Below are 21,905 nucleotides of genomic sequence, written 5' to 3'. Positions count from 1 at the left end.
TAATCTGGTACATGTATATGTCTTTAGAGATTGTATGCAATGGAATCAGACTTGTTAAATGAGTGCTAGTCCTGTTGCTCTAGTGGCATTAACACCCAGGGGTCTGTGACTTTGAAACTTTGTTTCAAATATTTATTGTCCTGATGAGTGCTAGTCCTGTTACTCTAGTGGCATTAACACTCAGGGGTATGTAACCACAGGACAATAAATATTTGAAACAAAGTTTCAAAGTAGCAGGGCTGGCAGGGAGAGGGTTTGGATACAGCATCCTCTTGGGACTCCCACTTCCTGTAGCAGAGTGCCAGTCCAGTCCCAGCTGCTCCACTTCCCATGAAGGTCTCTGCTAATGTGTTCAGAAAACAGAAGATGGGCGCCTGCTTCCCACAGATGGAGCTCCTGGCTCCTGGTTCCTGGCCCAGCCCTGGCTAATGTGACCATCAAGGAGTGAACCACTGCATAGATCTCTTTCTCTCTCCCTCTCTCTCTCTCTCCCTCTGTCACTCCATCTTTCAAATAAATAAATGTGAAAATCCTAAAAATGAAGATGGAAAAGGAGGAGATGACAGAGATGAAGAATAAAGAGGAGGAGGAGGCGGGTGGGAAATAGAGAAGAAGGCTTAGTATTCAAGTCAGGCTAAGAGGATAGGGGAGTCAGCAGTCCACCCTCTGACATGCCAGCCTTGTCCAAATCTTGACGGCAATTTCATACAACCCTACGTCTGTCCCCAAAGACTGTGTGACAGTGAGGTTGGTCACCCCAGATGGCATAGCAGAACCCAAACCAGAACACACAGATAGCATCCATGTTTAATCTAAAATCCTCCATTCCTTGCCCATGGTGGCCAACAAGACTCCTGACAAATCATTTTCATAAATCAAGGAATGGAGCAGAAAACAGGCTCATCCTTTAAAGCCTGCAACTGATAACAACAGATTTTGTTCTGGCCCACCTGCCCTGCTGTGATCCGTGCGGATACTGAAAACACTCAGAGTTTTTAGCGGTCTTTGGCCATCACTGAGCTCTGCCTTCTTCCAGGGTCCCGGCTTTCGGTGTTTGTCCTCCCTCCCTGGGCCTGTGGGAATTACCTGGGTCATGCCGACAACACAATGCCCGCCCAGGTTTTAGACACATCCGCTGAATCTGCCTGGACGCTCCCTTGCCAGCCGTGGCATCCCTCAGACTGCATTGCTTTGCAAGCATCTGGCTGTGTGACTGCTAATTCTGGGCACACACACAAAAAAAATTTAAAGAAGCATGATCCTGTCTCCTGAATCAAAGGCACCTGAATAAACTAAAACAAGCAGATCCTTGAGATGTTGTCAGATTTGGTAGATGCCACATTTTTCTCCTTTGAGTTCTTTGTTCTGCACACACTTTAAACCCAGGCCAGGGGCAAGCAGAAGTGAAGGCTGACTCCCCAGGGTCCTCGCGCCCAGTCTCCACCCTGAAGTCAGCTGGAGGATTTAAAAGTATAGGCGCTCTTGTCTATCATCCCGTGGATTTAGGGTGGATACTGAGCAGCTGTAAAAGTTATGATTATTTACGTTAATGTGGACACAGAGAAAGAACATCTGTTCCGGTTAGTGCCCCTGAATGTACTCATTCTGATCTTTGGTTCCAGAGGGCTACAAAATCCATCCCTTCTCTTCCTTAAGTCCCTCCTATTCTCTGGTCCTCCCACTCTAGGTTCCCATGCAAACTCTGATCTTACCACTAGATGGCAGAGTACCATTAGCTTACACAGGTACCAAGCCTGCTCCCCCAAATCCACAAAATAGAAAATGGTGAAAAAGTGGGGACCTTTCAGACCCGGATGGTAAGAGACAGCAAGGCACTGGAGAAAGTTGTTTGTATGTGTGATGATTTAAAAAAGCAGTCAGGAACACGCCTAACTGGAATGGTTTTGGTGAGACGGAAAACCCAGATGAACTGGTTTCATCCTGGTTTAATGAGCCAAGAAACCTATGATGTCATAAAACTTGGGTAACTTCTCCTGGGTAGCTTAATTCTTTTAATTATGTTCATTTTAAAGTTTGTTTATCTTCAGTTCCAATGATTCATTTTACTCACTTTGAGGTTTTTGTTTTTGTGTTTTGCTGTTTTTCAAACAGAAAGAACATAAGATTTGGCAACTAAAATGATTTTAGTTTGAGGACCACTCTTTCTGCTGATCTGTTTAAATACAGTTGCCAGGGCATCATGTGTCCCGACCATACCTCTTAGACATTCTACAGTATCTGCAACATCTTCAAAAGCTCCTAGCAAATACCTACTTTGAGAAAACTATGCAAGATTTTCAGAAAAATCTTGCATCAAAATAAGCTGTTATCTCTTAATTCCATTCTCCACAAACTTTTCCATGTACCTTACCTTTGCATATATTATTTTGGCAGTTATTGCAAAATATCCAGGATTCTAAACAAACAGATACAAAACAACCAAGTGGACCATAGAAGTGTTCAAGTGCGCACACACACACACACACACTCAGACTTAGCTTTTTTCTGAAAACCTACCTAACTCCCGTTTCCTTATGCTCATGAGGATTTTAGTAAATCTTGAGATTTGACAATAATCACTGGAGTTCAAAAACCTAGAAACACACACACACACACACACACACCTGGCCCTTCTTTTCTGAAAGATTATGTCAACATTGACTAGAGGGATTCTATTCCTAGTAATATTATCCAAGAAGTTCTAGAAATCTCTATGCATTGGGCTGAGGCCAGAGCTTTATACAACAGCAACCAGAAGACTCGGCTGAGAAAACTAGCAAGGGTGGAAGGCATCATTTTGATGCCGTGATGCTGCCAGAGTACAAGTTCTGTTCTAACTGAAGACTTCCCTTCTCCAAATGCCATACAAGTTCATCTCTGCTAATTACACCATCTGCAAGCTGTAGCGTCCTTCCACCTAAGGGAAAATGACAAAATTGTCTCTCAGAGAGCCAGCAAGGAGCATCGGTAGTCAGGATGCATTGTCCACAGTCTCCGTACGAGTGGCTGGCTGGCTGGTGACTGGGCCTCCTGCCCATGTAGAGCCTGGGAGGAGTGCTGATGGTTCCAGCTGCTGGGTGCCTGAGTTTCTGACCTTCAGCCCTACACTGCTGGCATTTGGGGACTGAACCAGGAAGTGGAGTCTCCTGTCTACCTCTCTCTCTTCTCCTTCTTCGCCTCTCCCGCCCTCTCCCTTCTCCTGCTCCTCTCTTCCTGCCCCCCTCCCGCCCCTCCATGAGTTTTCATGTCATTTGCCTTGAGGTTAGAGCTGCCGCAAGTGCACTGTGAATAACCCTACTTGGTGGATTCTTGATGATTCTGTCCATTTCAAGATCTTTCAGTGAACTGCCAGCAAATTCTCTCTACCTGCAGAAGTCCCGGGTCATGAGTGGCATCTCTGTAGAAGGCTAAAGCATGTGGGGCCAGGTTGTTGTCATTTTGATTAGTTGCTGTGGAAATATGGCTATCACCAGAGAACGCCACCTTTTGGTCCAGCCGTGGATCCGGAGTTGTCATGCATACCTGGTACTAACCACTGGATCCCGTGGCCTCAAGAGGCTGCCCAGAGATTTGCAAACGAAGTCAACAAAGGAAACTGAGTTTTCTGGGCTGGAATTCTCCAGGCGGGAAGTGAGGCAGAGCAGCCAAGGTTGGGGTGAGCATTAGCCCCAGCACTGGGCACGCCAGGCCCTTTGCTGAAGGCAGCTCTGCCTTGGGAGCTTGGCCCCAGCTATGGTTAACAGCACTTTGAAGTAAACAGGGGTCATGGAATGAGCACCAAGATGTTTATTCTAAGAGCCTCCTGTCTGACTTCCTGCCCAAAACTCACCCTTGCCCTGAACTCCAGGACTATGAGTAAAGAAAATAATCTGAGCTTTGAACTTAAACATGGACTTGCAAACCTCAGGCTTAAGGAGACCTCTAACCCACACATGGAGGAAGACACAACCCAGACTCACCCTGGCGCTGAACTCAAGGCTCACCACACCCAGTGGGGACATCAAGGAAGGGAATGAGAAACGAAGCATCACGGCTTTTCTTGATGAACTCCAGCAGTTACCCCAGAATCAGCTACCACCAGCAAACAGATCCCCAGGGACAGCCGACTCAGTCCAGAAGGAAGATAGTGGTCAAGTCTTGATGTTGAAATGGAGGGATCCTGGGCCAGTGAGCACTGATCTATGCCAAAAATGCTCAGGCCCTTGACTTCAAGATATGTCTCGATTTCAAAACAAATGTAGCTTTGTATATCACCCCACCCCAGCCCCACATATACACACTGACATACTTCAAGGACCCTCGCCATCCTTCCTCTCTCTCTGAAGCCTGTCATCTGCCCTGCTGAGACCATCAGGATGTGCCAGCCTCTGCCCTAGTCCCCTCCACTGTGGATGTTGAGGGAAATGTGTAATGCCATAGCTGCTCCCAAGGACACAAACACCTGGACCTCAGGTGCCACTGCGTATGGTTCCATATTAACTACATAGATCAGCATAAACCAGAAGTTCTCCCCAATGCCTCTCCTCTCAAAAGGAGAGGAAGAATGTCCATGAGCTTGAGAAAGCATCACAGGGTAGGCAGGTGTTAAGCTTGCATCTGTGGCCTCCCAGCTCCCCCGGTCCCTTGGCTTGGGGAGGAAAGTCAGGGTGGTGCTAAGAGTGGGAAATCCTTGCCCTGTCATCTGTACAGGATAATTTTTTGAACGTGTCTGTGACTCCTGTGTCCCATCTGCAAAAATCAGGACGGAGAGACATGCAAAGTCCTTGAGATGAAACCATAAGCAAGCAATGCATCTCAGCTGTAATGTTAGCTTCCAAGCCCACTGTTGTGTCACAGCCTTTCTGTCTGGGCATTCTTTTCCTCAAAATGGCTCTCTTCTGCTTTCCTCTCACTCTCACTGCCACCACCCCAATAAGGATTGAGGAGCTGAATTGTAAACCATTGGTATGACATTGGGGTCTACCAATATGCAGTAAGAAAATCGTAGCACAGAGACAGTGATTGGCTCATGGTTACATGGCAGCAGAGTCAAGCCAGGATTCGAACCCATGCATTTGGGTTCAAGATCCTGTGCTGGTTCTCCTGGGCCATGTGTACATCATCACCTTATCTCAAAGGCCCAAGCTTTTATGCTCAGCCAGCTCCTCTGTGCTTTGCCTAGAAGATGCCATTGGTATTCCTTCTCTGCTTCTATCCGGTCCCTATCCCTTCCAGTGCTCCTGTCCCTGGAGAATAACTCCATGGGACAATATTTACTCTCCATAGAAAAAGACAGTGCCTGCCTCTGCCTATTACAGGTGGAACATCACTGTGAAGGGTGGCCAGCTGCCACAGCTGATTGCCACATAACTGACACCTTAAGTGGAGCTGGCATCATGCCCATCCAAGAGGTCTTCAAGAAGTCCATTCAAAAAAGCACACATGGATTTCAAAAGAATGTCCTTCAAAATAACTACTTTTTAATTCCATTTTCCATGAACATTTTTTAAAAAGCAGCTTATTCGAAGGTAGAGTAACAAAAAGAGAAACAGTGAGATCTTCTATCCACTGGGTCTTACTCTAAATGCACGCAACAGCCAGGGGTTGGCCAAGCTAAAGCCAGGAGCCAGGACTCCATCTGGGTCTCCCCCGTGGATGACCTGGAATTGAGTACTTGAACTGTCTTCCATTGCCCTCCCAGGTGCATTAGCAGGGAGCTGGATTAGAAGTGGAGTAGTGGGGACATGAACCAGCACACTGACATGGGATGCCAGCAACACAAGCAGCAGTTTAACGAGCTGTACCACCACAACAGTCTCTCCATGAGCTTGCTGAGGCAACTTCATGCTCTGCAAATATGACAATAATCTGCCTCGCTGTTTTATAATTCTTTTCACCAAACAAAAAATAGGTAGAAATTTAGTTTTACTAATATACGTAGATTGTGGATGCTACACACTAGCCTTCTTCATCCTTCCTCCCCCTTGTGGACTCCAGCAGCACTGTTCAGAGCAACATTTTCCTGGTCGAAGCAGATCATGTGACCAGCCCATATTCATCCATCTCTTGGAAGTTCCTGCCTACTTGGATTGCAAAGATGGATGGCACAAGAAATAGAAATGATGCAGCTTTTTTTTCGGTGGCGGGGGGGGGGGGGACAACAAACAATTTACCTTCTGCTCTCGCCTTTCCCCTTTATTCAACCTCTCCTTCGTGCCATTCCATTCCCTCACACTTTCTAAACTCTGGTTGCAAAGTGAAATCAACCCCATCTCCTCCCTGGAATCTTTGCCATCTCCTCCAGCAGCAGCCCTCACTCCTCTGCCCCCGGGGACCCCGCTGTGGCTACTTTGCCCACCACTACTTCTCCATGGGGACAATCATCTGCAGTATTTCCAAGGACAAGGACCGTGTCCTGGAGGTTTCTGGTACTCCTTGACACCAAGTCAGCGCCCTCGCACAGTGGGCCCTTTTGCAGACTTCAGAAATCACTCCTCCTTCACACACCTGCTTTGGCCTTGCAGACTTCGACTGCAGATGTGCAGCCTGCCATTGTTTGCATGGCTTGTAGGCTCCAACGGGAGAGACGAAGAATAAAGGGACAGAAAATAGCACTTTGATGATCCCCATTAGAAGTCATCTTTGGAGCTTCAAAACTCCAATATCTTTTGTTTGATGGATGGAGCCGAGATTAGATGCAGTTCTCACCACTGAAATCAATTTGCCTTTTTTTGCTCCCCCCTTTAATTAAGGATCTTGTGGATTATATTCGGGTTCACTCACACAGTGCTGCATATGCAACGTCCATGAGCCCTACAGTGGCAGAGCAAATCATCAGGGCAATAAAGTTCATCATGGGACTGGACGGCACCACGCAAGGTAAGATGGCCTGCTGAGCACCCAGCTCCCGTGACTCCCCTCCCTGACTGCCCATCTCCAGTCTTTTCAAATTCACGCCTTTATCTGACGTAGACTGGGCAATGTGGTTAAAGTATCAAAACTGCTATCAGCACATACAAACACACACACACACACAGTTCCTTTGTTAAAGCCAACTTTCTAATCCATCACTTAAGGTGATCAATAGGTTTAGATCATTTTTTGTGATTAATTATATTAAAACAAAGTAAACATTTTATGTGCATATGTAAATGCACGCATGCATGTATTCATGCATGTTGGACTGTGGATATGCCTGTCTGTGTACATGTGCTTGAGGTTCAGTATGTTTATGCTTGTATTTACTGTGGAGGACTCTGTGTGTGTTTGTGTGTGTGTTTGTGTCTGTGTGTGTGTGTGTCTGTGTGTGCCTCAACTTGCTTGGGATCGTCACTTATGTTTCCCTGAAACCAAAGTAGTCAATTTCATTTTCAGCTTTTTTAAAAATCTTTTTCCAACCCCCTGGCCTCCGGAGGATAATTAGGGAAAACATCCACAATAACTTTCTGGCCACTTTTTGCCATTAGGATCACCTCAGCTAATGTGTATGATAATGAATAGATTAGAACTAACTCCTAAAAAAACAAACCAAAAAAAAAAAAAGCCTGTTTCCATCAAAGCTTCTTGGAATTTCTTCTATCTTTCACACATGCCAGGGAAGACAGAGATAAACCAGCCTGTTATTGCAGTCAGGCAAACTGTTGAATTTTATGGAGCAATAGTTCTGTCCCAGAACTAGGCCTTGGGCAATACAGTCCTGTGCTCCGTGCCACACGCCAGCTCATGCGAAGCCCTACACCATTCGACTTTCTCAACAGACACATGAAGCTCTCAGCCTTTCTCAATATGACAGAAGCAGCAAAAACGGTCTTCATAGGCGAGTGTGGCCAGAGACCTTCTACAATCTGAAAACCTGCAATCTAAAATGCTCGAAAATGTAAAATGCTTTGAGCGCCAAGGTGACTCAAGTGGGCAATGCCACATGACATCATGTGATGGACCACAGTCCAAATGCAAGAGCCCTAAAAATATCGTATTAATTACCTTCAGGCCCCGTGTGTAAGGTAAATATGAAACAACTGAATTTCATGTCTAGACAGAAGGATCTCATTGTAAATATGCAAATATTCCAAAATCCAAAGCACTTCTGGTCCCAATCATTTTGTGTAAGGAATAATTAATCCATAAAATATACAAAACCTGGTCAAAGTGGCGCCTCCCTTTTCCAACTGCTAGCACCCAAAGGCCTTCTCCCTAACTCTGTGCTACTCAACACACTTGGTCCAACCCCAATATAGAACCTGCTCTTTTACAAAAGCAGGGGAATGGAAGGCATACACAATTCCATACACAACACATCCTTCAAGGATCTGATGACCATGCCTCTGTGTGAAAAGGAAATGACAGCTCCAATCGGGAAGGCCTAAAGGGACAGACCAAGGTGGCTGCCTGGACTCAGCCCCTGGAGTATACTCACACACTGTGTGGTCGCAGACAAGTGACTTCTCGGTTCAGCCCCTACGGAGTTACCAGCTTCTCTGTGTTTCCATTATTCCAGCTATAAATAAGGAAAATGATACCTATGACTCAAGGTTTTTTCTGAGAACAGGGCAAATTAATCCATGTGAGGCACTGACAATCCTGTCTGGAAATCGTTTTTTGTAAGTGTAATATAATTGCTTACCCCTGAAGTATTTGCCATTATTTCTAAAGTGTTCTGGAAGAATCTTTTAACGCATTTATTTACTTACTTATGTATTAAAGAAATGAATAGAAACAAACAAGTAGATAAAAAAAGAGAGAGATCTCCCAGTTACTGGTTCACCCCCTGAAATACCCTCAACAGCCAGAGCTGGAACAGGCAGGGCCAAGGCTATATTCCTGGAATTTAATTCAGGTTTACCATGAGAGTGGCAGAAACCCAGTCCTTGAACCACCACCACCTCCTGCCTCCTGGAGTGCACACTAGTAGGACGCTAGAGTCAGAAGCAGAGGAAGAACTCTGACTCAACACTCCCTGATGCAAAATTCACGTGCCCTAACCGGTGTCCTAACCACCACGTCACACAACTGCTTCCCAAGGAGAACTTGATCACATCTCAGGGATGTAACAGGAACAATTCGTAGGACAGAATGAAACAGGAGTGGATCTCCTCCAAGCACCCAGATTACTCCGGATAAGCTGGGTCATGCTGCTTGAACAAACCCTGGAGAGCTCAGTAACTTTTCAGAACCAGGATTTATTTCTGGCTGGCATCAAGGCAATTAATTCCTGGCACAGTTCTTGTGCATGGGGGCAGTGATGTGGACTGCTCCCCGCTTGAGGCCAGGCCCTCTCAAAACTGAAAGGCTGGGTCCACCTGGAAGGGATGCTGATCACTGCTTCCAGTCCCTTGGCCAGAATTGTTCGTATAGCCATGCCAGTGAGAGCTACTAAGGTGTGAGACATGGACATCAGATAGGCAGTTATCGCCCACCACTTAAAACTGAAGCCACACAGAGCTGTGTGAGTTGGCAGGGGGTATAAAGAAGCTAGTGTGGGGCCACAGGCTCCTTCCAGGGCTGTGGTATCTTCTGAACTTCCAAGGGAAAACCAACTATGTGAGATTTATGCAAAACTGCAGATTACATATACTGTACATAATGACCAGAACGATTCTTTGCTCTTATTTTAAAATGAATAACGAGGGGGGGAAAAGTCCCATTCCAAAAATTAGCTTATGTGTCAGGAAGGATTTTTCAAGAATTTCTTAAAGCCCTTTAGAACTTTTGTTATTAGGATCCATTGATTTATATGCTTGCGGTTTTACAAGGGTTCTCTCCCCTCTTCTCGTTTGCTTTACTTATTCATTGCAGACAAAACTTGTTCTGTTTGATCACCTTGGAAAATCAACAGAAAATTGCATTTCAAAATATGATCATTTGTCCCTCCACCATCATCTATTATGCGTGCCATCTATCAACTCTGCTACAGTGAGAGCTACTTCTCCTGCTTCTTTGTCTTAGCTTTATACTTAATTACTTTGATATTTCTCTTAACCTTGCCATCAAAGCTTTTCATTTCACTCTTCTTTCCATCATGGGGCACCAAAAGCAAAATAAAATCAGAAAATGCTTTGTGTGCAGTTTGTTTTCTTAGAATAAAAGCAGGAAGACTATAGAGAAAGACAGTACAGTTTCTTTTCAAAGAAATGGACAAAGGAAAGTAATAGACTAGAAGATCAAGACTCGAGAGCCAAATTTCAGGTGGCCCTGCCTGCCATGCCTTTGAAAGAATTCAAAGGAACAAAGTGAATGGTCATGCTGGCCTCGCTTACAACAAGGGCTGTTTCAAGTGAGAAAGACAGGCTGGGCATATCGCATGAGCTGACCCTCTGTCCGCAGAGATGGGCCGACTCTCCAGTGGAACACATCTAAAGCTCAAAGGGATGCGCTGTGTCCTGCCAGAGCTGGCTTACAGGCTCTGAGAAAGAGACCTGCTCCAAGCCTTCATCTCGGGCCCACTCCGGCACAACTGTGACTGGAGCCTTTCAAGGCTTTGTGTCGAGTTGAGTTTGGGGAGCGCTTGGCCAGATCTGTTTCTTGATGAATGTCTTAGCTTTAATCTGCATTGCAAAGCCATAGGCTTCAAAGAAAAGCGAGCTACAGGAATAAGGTCAGTGTCGCTTTGATGCCAAGGTTCAAAGATGAAATAGCAGCCCCGGTGAAATGACAATGTTTATGTACAAACAGCCACCTTTGCTCTGCAGCCAGCCTGCTGGCACAGTCAGTGCACGCGGGCTGAGGGGCGGCAGGCCAGGCGTGCACTCCACACGCACCAAGGCCTCTTTACAACTGCCGGCTTGTCACTTTGTAGGGTGTAAATAGCTCAGAGTGAAGATCTGGTCTCTACATCCATCTGCATACTGGGTGATTCCCTTGCCTGAGCAGTGCTTTCATCACTCCCCATACTCACTCTATGTCACAGCTGGGTTTCTGTAGCAGCATCCCAAATGTTTTCCCCACTTCTGCCCTTCCCTTGAAGAGAGTTGTTCTCTACACAGAAGCCAAAATTAACTTTAAGAAAAAAAGGAGAGGAGCTAGCATTGTGGCACAGCACGCTAAGCTGCTGCCTGCAATGCCAAGTCTCCCATGTAGGAGTGGCAGTCTGAATTCTGACTATCTTGCTCCTGAGTCAGCTCCCTGCTAAAGCATCTGGGACAACAGCAGAAAATGGCCCAAGTACTGGGGGACCCTGCCACGCACGTGCAAGACCTAGATGGAGTTACTGTCTCCTGGCTTTGGTCTGGCCTACTCCCAGCTGTTTCAACCATTTCCAGAGTGAATAATTCCATGGGAGAGTACGCTTGCCCTCGCTCTGCTGCTCTTTTAAATAAATAAATAAATCTTTCTTTAAGGGAGAAAAAAAAAATCATCACTCAGACCACCTTATTACTTCACTCAGAACTTCCTGGTGCTTGCTCAGCACCAGGTTCAGCCTGGGGCCCTCAAGGCCTCCATGGTGTGCTCAGCCGCACATGGGGCCCTTGCTGCTTGCGCCCTGAAGAGCTGACAGCCTGCACTCCAAGGGCACGCCAGGCAGCTCCCATGGACCAAGGCCCTCGCACCTCGGCCCTCCAAAGTTGCTGTTCTGGCTTATCTCAAGAAATGAACATCTCTCACCTCCTTTGTGTCTCTGCGATCCCATCGTCCCCCTTTTCTGCCTTCTAGAACCCACTGGTCTCTTTCCTTAGCCAGGAACTTGGTGGTTTCCCAAAGCCTTCCCTCCCCGCTTCTTTCACTTCCAGGGGCGACCAACAGCGGTGTCTCTCTGGAGTGACGGCTCCCTGACTCAGCTGCGAGCTGCGGCAGCCTGGCCTCTGCTCCTGGACTCCACAGCCTCTGCCTCCTCTCACACCGGCTCTCCTAGCCCACCCGCCTCCGCTCCCCGCCTGGGGCCTGCACTTGGCCTTTCTGCTTCATCGGTTCTCTTAGAAATGGTCTCTCCTGCTAGTGGCGGAAATGCTCTTTGCTCTTCTGCCCTTGTTTGGCTTCTATTTTTCTGTCTGTTCCTCCTCCTCCTTTTCTGCTTGGCTTCTTCCCTGCCCGAATTTGCCGGAATTCTATGCCCTGTTCGTTCTGCCCAAGTTTCCGCACCTGTTTCTTTTTCTTTATCTAGAGACATGGCTCTTCCATCGGAATCACCTGGAGGGAGGGTTAAAACAAGCTGACTCCCAACCCTCAAAGATTTCTGCATGAAATGCACACTGCCATTCTAATAAACTTCCAGCTCATACTGATGCCCCTGGCCCAGGGCTCTCCCTTCAAGAACCTCTGCTGTATAACAACCCCTCCCTCCTCCAGACGCTAACGAAATTGTGGCTTTCTTAGGGATAGAAACTGTCATAGCTTTCCAACATCAGCCAACAGCACGGTGCCTGGCCTTCAAACAAGTATGTTCAAGTTAAATGGAAAAGAAACAGGTTGGGTTCCAACTATGTCCTGATGCAGACGCTGAAAACATCTGTCCAGAGCCATCATTTTATTAACAGGAGCAGAATCCCCAAGCACTCAGCTTTCAGTCAGTTGAGCAATTGAACCTGCTTACCAAGGTCGGTCTCTGCCTTGCTGTTCTTGCCTGTGTCTGCAGTTCTGCCCATCATATTTATGTGGTTCCTATAAATGCCACCTGTGTTGGCAAAATTTTCCCGTTTGTCCCGTCATCGCTGCTGCTTCTGTGAAGGTGGGAGTGCCTGCAGGGAGGGCGAGGACGGTGCCTTAGCCAGCACCACAGCCTCACAGGGGCTTGTCGGAAATGCAGGAAGCATGACTGAATCAGAAGCTCTCGGGCAGCGACCGGCAGGCTGTTTCAACTACCTGTCCAGGTGGTTCTGATATGGGCACTAAATTGAGAATTGTGTTTCTATATAAAGCACAGGCTGTGTGTGATAGGGTTTTCTATGATGGAAAAGAAAAGGAAAAAAAAAGGGATGGGCTTCTGGAAAATTCAGTCTGAGGGATAGGACGTAACAGCAAATGAGAGGGCAGAAAAAGCAGAAAAAGCAAATTCCCAAAAGAAAATCCTGATACAGACTTTGATCCATTTCTTTGAAGCCTATTTAAATGAAAACATCAACCTTGTTAACCAAGTCCCAAGTACCTCTCTTGCTTTTCCCAACACCTGTGACTAGTTTGGCACAAATGAAAGCCAAAAGCTTTTGCCCTCACAAAGTACCTGTGTCTCCCAGCAGACTCTCCCTTAATTCCGTGCTTTCCACTGACTTTCTGAAGTGTTTCAGGTTCAGGGCATTAAGGGCTCGTGATTGCAATATTAGTGAAATCTTTTGATTTGATGCTAGGCATCTGCTGTGTCTTAGATGTGACTTGTCCCTTTCTCTCTCCAGGGTTCCTGTGTTAGAGGCTTGTTCTGCTCTGCAGCAATATTCCAAGGTGGTAGAACTTTCCTGAGGTGGTCACTAGGGGAAGGTCATTAGATCTTGCTGGTGGGACTGACCTCCAAGGAAATTAAGACAAGGACTCTGGGCCTAGTGGCTAAATCCTTGCCTTGCAATGCTGGGATCCCATATGGGCACCAGTTTGTGTTCCAGATGCTCCACTTCCCATCTAGCTCCCTGCTTGTGACCTGGGAAAACTGTAGATGATGGTCCAGAGCCTTGGGTCCCTGCACCTGCATGGGAGACCTAGAAGAAGCTCCTGGCTCCTGACTTCAAACCAGCTTAGGTCTGGTCGTTGCTGCCACTTGGGGAGTGAACTAGTGCATAGGAGATCTTTCTCTCTCTCTCTGTAAATCTCCTTTCCAATAAAAATAAATAAATCTTAAAAAAAAAATAGGGACTCAATTATCCTCGCAAGAATGAGCTGGTACAGAAAAGCAAAACTGACTTCCCAAATCCGGGCCTCCATCTGGCCATGTGATCCCACTTTTGCACAGACCCTCATCATTGAGATGTTGTCACCATGGGGTTCTTAGCAGCCAATGCCAACACCAAACCCTCCAATTTCCCTAACTGTGAGCTAAAGAAATCTATTCTTTATTAATACCCAGCGTTGGGGATTCCACTGCAATAATGAGAAATAATCTAAACCGCTGACAGACACTGTCATCTCTCTGTTCACTCATGTGAGATAGACAGGTAGTATTCGTATAGTTACTGAATTTCTCTACCTCTGCAATGCATTATCGATGCACAGAATCAATTTTGTCATAAAGGATCAGTGGGAAACGTTACTAAGTATTTTTGGTGAGAATAACTGATGCCAAAATACTTTACATTTATAACTTAGCAGGAATGGCTTTCCCTATGATTATGTGGGATCTGCATGACCATGCATTGTAATTTTCACCTCCTTGGAGCTACTCGTATTCCTACCATGATTGTTATAATTTGGCAGCATGGTATCGAATAGATATTGGCAGTTTTTATATATTAAAAAAAGATCAGTTCAACCTAATACACCTATTGATCAGTATCATCTATTATTTCAGTATCTTACCATCTTGTTATAGTTTCAATCTCTTATCACAATGAAACAGCATTCTATTATCAAATACATACCTTAACTCCTTTCTAATATGTAGCTTGTGGCTTGAAGTACAAAAACTTAATCAGAGACAGAAGTAATTGGAATGGCTCTAATTAATAGACCAGTACTTAGTTTGGCTTAGTCCATTGACTACTTCATTCCTGATTTAACAAAAACTAGTTGTTAAATAAAACTAGTTGTTAAAGGTCTTCTGTCCTTCCTTGTAAGCTCCCTGGTTCTTGTCACTGAGAACATCTAAGCGACCATACATGAATGATATCTACACAACAGGAAAAAAATAGATGCATATCCTGTTGAAGAAGTTCAGGTTAAAAAAGAGGGAAGACAGATGTTACCACTGATCAATTGTTTTTTCAAAAAAATCAAAGAAAGTATCTCTATAAAATTCAAAGAAAGCAATTGGACTATATCTGACCACCCAGAGATATACAGACTTCCTCACTTGACCTCTCCAAGGCCTTCCTTGCTCCTGAAGGCGAACACAGGTGGCCCCAGGCTCAGACAGTCTTAGGACCCAGATGTGGCATCCAGAGGACACCTGGACTCTCTGGAAGCCCCAAAGGCCTCTCCTAAGCAGCCTTTCTAAAGCACCCTCCCCTCCCCTGTGAATCACTCCATCTTGCGTTATTGTCTTGGTGGCATTCTCGTTGTTTGATCCAGTCATTACTGTCTGTCACCCCTAGGAGAACAGAAGTACGTATGTGCTGGATTATTGTCCCTAACCCCAAGCACTACATGTCAGTTGAATACATAGCCCCACATATTCAGCAGGGCCGCAGCCCACCAAGAGCCCCGCAGCAATATGTGCTTTTCCACATGTCCTCATGTGTTTTCCTCTGAGATTCTCTCTTTGCAACACAATGCACTTATTCCTTGTCTCTGGGACCCTGTTCATGGTTTTTGTTGACCTCAGTCAGAAAACAATCCTTTTCTCCTCCAATATCCTGCAGTTGCCTGCTCTGCAAGCAACATATGCCTAACCTAACCCTCCAACTAGTGATTGGTCCTTTGTGCTTTAAGTATCAAATATGTGAGTGAATTGACTGAATGTTGTATTTGGAATTAAGTAATTTCTTGGACAGATAATAGAGTCCATGCATAATTTGCAATCACAGCATCATTTCTTTCGGGGTTACCTTATAGAGTTATTTTGGCCTAAATGCTTCATGAGTGATTCTTTGTGAGACAGTATCCAAAGTCCCTTTCATATTCTTTTGATACATGAGTAATTTTAAAATACCTTTAGTAAGGATTTGTCTAGACATCATGAGATACAGGGTGAGACATGTCTGGATAGTTCAAGCAATTCACAATATAACAGAAGCAAAAATGGAGTTTGCCTTTAATTTTTTAAACTGTTAGCTGTATACATTAATTATGTTTCTTATGGGGCACCATCTAAAAGCTCAGTATGCATTTGACTTTTTATTATAGAAAGAAATTAGCAGGTGTAGGGCACCATATCCTGTGACAACGCTGAAATATATCTCTAAAATATAGCAGAGCCAATTTGGCTCTTAAGCATCCAAAATGGCATTACCCATCTTCCCTCCATTCCCTTCCTCATTTTAATTACACTTTGCACTTAAGATGTTTTTCAGTCAAGAAACTCTATACTTTCATGGCATTGCTTGACAACCAGTAATGAGAGGTTGAAAAAGCTCTCACAGAAAAGTGTAACTTTTCTCTTAAACTATTTCGTCAATTAAAGAAGAAAGCTTTTGGCTTTTGCATCCTTGGAAGCTTTCCATGGTATTCTTCTCTGGAACATCCGTATTCGTAAAGGCACATTAGATGTTGTAACAGACAAATACAATGGTTTATCTGAAAGAACTTCACTTATCCCTTAAAGCCCAAGGAGCTGGTGGTCCTTACGGGAAGGTGACTGTCTCGCAGCAAACCAGCCCCTTCCATTTTGTGGCCCCTCCCTTTGCCATCGTAGTTTGCTGAATAAGTCTGATGAGCATGGGGGAACATGAGTGTGATGTTTTCATGGGCCGTGACTATCCACATTCCATATGACTATGCCTAAACACAAAGTTGTCTGGAAACTGAACTGAACCCTCTGCCTTGGAGGAGACGGTGGGTCTGACAAATAAGTAATGTCTTTTGTCACAATATAAAAGCTCCAGCCAGGACACAGACTTGCAGGTAAACTGATAGGGTGGAAAGATAAGGTAGTCTTTGGACAGTTTCTGAATCTCTTCCTATTGACCTAAGTTAGGCAGACTCTTAACCTGAAATAGAATAAAAGAGCCCAAGAACAAGAGAGTAACAGAGTCGGAAAGACGGTAGATGAATCTCCTTTAAACAGGGACTCTTGGTGACCAGACTGACGCTTACTCCAAGCATTTCAGGTTGCTTTCTCATGGAACTCAGTTCCAAAACCTGTCAGGCATTAATATCATTAGCATTACAATGCTGGGAGATCCCCCAATGCTGTGTACTTTCTGGAAACTGAAAAGGAACTCTAAGGACAATGCTTCCCCCAGAAGAAATGCAAATGACATAACCTTGGGACAGCTCTGGAAGTCAGGCCCCAGGAGGAGAGAAGGCATCTTCTGGAAATAGTAACATACTCACAGAAATAAAGGACATTTATTTTGATGTTTTTTCCTCCCTTTTACTTATGTATACAAATTTGAAAGGTAGAGCAACAGAGAGAGCAATCTCCTAGCTGCTTCTTCATTTCCCAAGTGTCTGCTAAAAGCAAGGAACTAAATTCTGGTCTCTCACGTGCCAAGTGCTTGTTCCATCATCAGCTGTCTCCCAGGTACACATTAGCAGGGTACTGGACTTGGAGGCAGAGCTAGGACTAAAATCTCAACACCCCGGTATTGGACCTGGGCATCCCAAGTGGCAGCTTCCCTGCTATACCAGCAGCCATCCCAAGGATGTTATTTCTGCAAAAGCATACATGATGACACAAAAAGTGCCATCCACATCATAAAATCAGAAATTGCTATTTTAAATCATGCAATTTAGATGAATTATCTGAAGTACTGAGCTTGATTTTGAGTCATCCCCAAGTCTCCACTCTTTGAAATCTTTGGGAACTCTATGCTAAAAGGAAGATACCAGGACTGAACAGCGATCGCAGCTATGGTGTTGATCGTATTAGCACCCAGCCCTTGACTGGGCTGTGCAAGTAAACAAAAGAGAAGGCTGTCTGATAAGTCCTGGTGGAGAAATAAAGCCAGACATTTCATAGGAAAATCGAGTTGATATGAAAAATAAATTCTGATCATTGTTAGCATAAGCATTTGAATTACTTCAGAAACAACAAAAGCCGTTTGCTTTTATTCCTATAGGATAACATACTTCAGTCCATGTAACTCATTGCATCCTATACCTGGAATATTTTTACAACTTTTTTTAATGATTTTTAATCAATTTTTAAGAGAAGGAGTTGAGGAAAATATCAAAGTTTTGCATGTAACTTCATTTTTTTTAAACCTAAATTATTTTGGTCTTCTACAGAGAAAACAGAAAGGAAAAGAGAATGGCATTTGAAATATGATGATAGTGTCTTTGCATGCCTCATTTAAAAAAAATCTCTGTGGTGGATTTATTTCATTCATTCCGACCATTGGTGAAAGTGCCTCACAAGACTGACAGGTCAGGCACTGGTCCTGTGGCTAACCCAAGGTGGACCTAGGGAAAGAGGCACCAGCGTCTTCCAGCTGTGACCTCCCACCTTTGCTTGAGTCCCTGGAATGGGGCACACACATATTTTCACACTTGAGTTTGATAGGTTTAAGAGCCAAGACTGACTGAGTAGGAAGATTTAGGGCACTGAGGAGTGAAAGAAAGGAGCACAGTGAGGGACAGCACTTGGCTCTCCAGAATGTTCTCGCTTTCCTACCATTTGTTCGTGACATGAGACACATACGCATACTTCTCAAATAGATTTTTTTTTTTAGTGCTAGCTGACTGCAAAGTACACTTATACCATCACATCACCAAGCTTAATGTGTGTGCAGTTGTTACTTCTGAAATTTAACTTCCTCTGGAATTCCATCTCTTTTTCCAAGCAAGACAACGAAATGCAAAAGACTGTGATTAAAAAAAAAAAAACAAACACACAAAGACAAAGCATAATTCAAGCTGTTCTAAAAGGTCTTCTCATATTTACCAGTGTCTTCCTTGGTAGAGAGTTTAATGAATACAAAACTGACTTCCTACAGGTTGTTTTTTTCTTGCTGTCAGACTTATCCTTGACATGTTGTTAGTTCCGACCCTCTAAGGACCTTCCATGAATGTAAGAGGCCTGGACAGAGAATTCTCCCCAAAATACGCTGTCTGAGGGTGTCGGGCATTGAAAGCTCCTGACATTGTTGAGGGAGGAAGTAGCTGCTGCTTCCTAAATGTATTTGCCACTTGGTTACCAGCTGGAGACACAGAAAAAGGGCAAGAGAGACAGAGGGCATGCAGGGCTGCATTTTCTAAATGGTTTCAGGCCACTGGCATTTCAGTAATAGCTAATACAAAACAGATGTCAGGTGCAACGCTCCACTGGCTTTGCACTGAGGGCCTGTCTGCCTCCATGATTAATCACCTGTGCTGGGGGTAAAGCACTTCTACCTGGTGTGTGTGTGTGTGGTGTGTTTGTGGTGTGTGTGTACACACACCTAGGGTCAGGGCTAGCTGTAAAGGAGACACCTTCTTGCTCACATATATGGGGGATAACTTGAATCTCCTAACTGCAAAATTAGCCAACAAAATGAACTCCAAAGAAGTAAGTTCGTCTGATGGTGCAGAAATGGCTGGCCAACGCTTCTAGAATGTTCCACCACTTCATTAACTTCACATTAAGAATTAGCCAAAGGGGTCGAATATCACGGAAGCTCAGTAAATTTTTTTACTCTCTTTGAGTCCTTCAAAATATTTCCTCAGTAAGAATGTAAGAAGAATTTGTCTTTGAAATGGAACCGGGGCAAAAGGATAATGTGGCCGCTTTGTGCAGCTGCCCTATAAGCAAGGTATCCTCTTACACCATGCATCCCATGGAAGCTTCCTTTTCACGTGTGTCTCCTCCATGTGTGTGTAACTGAGACGGGGAGCTGCGCTTAGGGAATGGCATGGTGGTTCAGCATAACTGGAGAAGGAAAGACCATCACCGCATCTGTAGCATCTTCCAGGGTGAAAGGGAAGCCGGTATTCCACCTTCGTCTGTTCTTTCCATCATCCACTCATTTGCTGGAATTCAGAAAAATTCCAGCCACAGCTGGGGAGCATTAAGCAGGTGGATTTGTGCCTGAGGAAGCCGTGTGCGTGTGCGTGTGCGTGTGCGTGTGTGTGTGTGTGGAGAATGCACTAGCTTTCTGTTTTTACATAACAAATCTGCCAGCTTAACACAAAGCGTGTTTACTACCTGTTTCCTTGGGTCAGGAGTTTTTTTCATTTGTTTGTTTGTTTTTGTTTTCTCGAGTTTTCATATAGCTGAAATCAAAGTGTTCAGTAACTGCTCTTTCATCTGTATTCAGGTGCCTCTTCTGAGGTCACATGACTGTGACAGAATTCTCATCTCTCTCTCTTTCTCCTTCCTCTCTTTCTCTCTCTCTCTGTCTCCTCACCCCTACAGCCCAAGGGCTATCAGGGCTTACCTGTTAGATCTTAACGGCTGGTTCATGTCTCTGAGATTTCCTCCAACAAATGGGAGGACTTTAGTAGTTAGATGTTCCCAGTGAACATCTGTTTCCACTTGAGCAATGTAAAAAAGAAAAAATATTCTGATAAATATTTGATTCTGGTAAATGAGAAAGATATTGGAGGACATGCCAAGGGCACCAAAAAGAGATAGAGGACGCAGAAACGACCAAGTATAGGCCATAGGGGTTCCTAGGCCAGTTGCATTGCTATCTGGCGACCAGCCTGAGAGAGTAATTCTGGGTCAAACAAATCTTTGGTTCAGATAAAGTTTTCAATATTTTGTTAACCGTAGAATTTTTCCAGAGAAGATATTATGAAAGTCTATTCTGTAGAAGATATATTATAACATGCAATTTATGATATGCTACGAATTGCTTTGTGTTTAATGCTCATCATTATATAAAATGAGCATTAACGTGATGATGACCAGTGTCATAATTCCCATTTTACAAGTGAATGGTTCGAACTTTGCTCAAGAAGGCAGAGTTAATCATGAACTCAGAAAACCAGCATGACAATCCCTGACCTTGACGCTGCTTCGTGGGCTTCACCCAAGGTGCAGCGTTCATGGTCAAGTTTCCCCCACATGCCCTTCTTTGAGGCTGTCTTTGGTGCAGCCCTTTCTAGCAACCAGACGTTTCAGTTACAGCCATGGCTGTCATGGATGGCACTCCCTGATTTCCCACAGTCCTTTCAGGAGCCTCACATGAATCCTGTTTCTCAGCCCAGGGTCTGTCCTGGCCACCTACTCTGTCTCAGAGTTGACACACATCCCCTCCTCCGCTTCGGATGTTTGCTGCAGTTCTTTCCCTTGTCCTGGTCCATGTCCTCTATGGTACGAGCTTTTCCTTTGTGACCTCTCTTGGAAATGATCATTTTCTGCTTATGGTGCTGCTGTACCTTTCCTATTATCCACCAAAAACTTCTGACATCAAGGTGGCATTTACAGCTCCCAACGGTCCGACACAATTGATCTTAGCTCTTAACTGTGATCATATTCTTAGCTGTTCTATGTTCCACCCTCCAACAAGCTTACATGCCTAGGATGACAATTTGCCACCTCTAGGTCATTATTCCAAAGTCCCAGAACACTTCTTTCTCGGGGCACTTAATTTCCAACCTTAAGACTGTATGCATGTTTCTAGCTTCTATATCCCTAGGAAAATAGAGCAAACACACGTTATTCCTCTGCAGAACACAGCATCCCACCTGCGTGTCATAGGCAGTAAACAAGCAGGTGCCAAATTAATTATTCCCCTAAGTCCTGGAAGGGTGTATCATCTCCATTGAATAGGTGTATCATCTCCATTGAACTGATAAGTAAATAGAGGCTCAGAGATGATGAGCTACCTGCTTTTTTTTTTTTGGCAGAAAAATTGGCTGGACACACAACTTCTTTGAGATCCATTAGTTTGCTAGTGTCCTCAATTATGACCAATCATTATTTTTAGAGAATTAAAAACCACAGTGTTCTTAACTGGAGGTTCATACTGCAATTACTAGCAAGTTTCTCTAAAGGTCAACCCCAGTCCTTCTAGTACAAAGGGAGGTTATTGTATGTATTCTAAAAGAAATAAAGAAATAGAAAAAATAAATAAATAAAATTTCCATAGGACTCTGATGCTACCTCTGCTTAGGAAATGCTGACTTGGGCAGCATCTGGTCCTCAGGTCAAGATGCCAGTTAGGATGCCAGCATCCTCCATCAGAGGGCTGGGGTTCTAGTTGCAGTCCCCACTCGGAGTGTGAGAACCACACTGACTTCCTGCCCCTCAGCATTGGCCTGGCCAG

General features: G+C 44.7%; 1 protein-coding gene across 1 annotated transcript in view; it reads left to right on the top strand.

Moving 5' to 3' along the window:
- Positions 1-21,905, top strand: part of SPTLC3 (serine palmitoyltransferase long chain base subunit 3) — a 119,732-nt gene that overhangs the window by 82,442 nt on the left and 15,385 nt on the right. Inside the window, exon 9 of the mRNA XM_040981834.1 lies at positions 6,732-6,858. Within this exon, the coding sequence (XP_040837768.1) occupies positions 6,732-6,858 (127 nt within the window). The remainder of the gene's footprint in view (positions 1-6,731; positions 6,859-21,905) is intronic.

Source organism: Ochotona curzoniae, unplaced genomic scaffold (assembly GCF_017591425.1).
Source record: "Ochotona curzoniae isolate NIBS_2020 unplaced genomic scaffold, NIBS_Ocur_1.0 contig_3520, whole genome shotgun sequence".
Classification (NCBI taxonomy): domain Eukaryota; kingdom Metazoa; phylum Chordata; class Mammalia; order Lagomorpha; family Ochotonidae; genus Ochotona; species Ochotona curzoniae.
The sequence above is the reverse complement of the archived record's forward strand: the minus strand, read 5'-3'. Positions and strand labels throughout refer to the sequence as shown.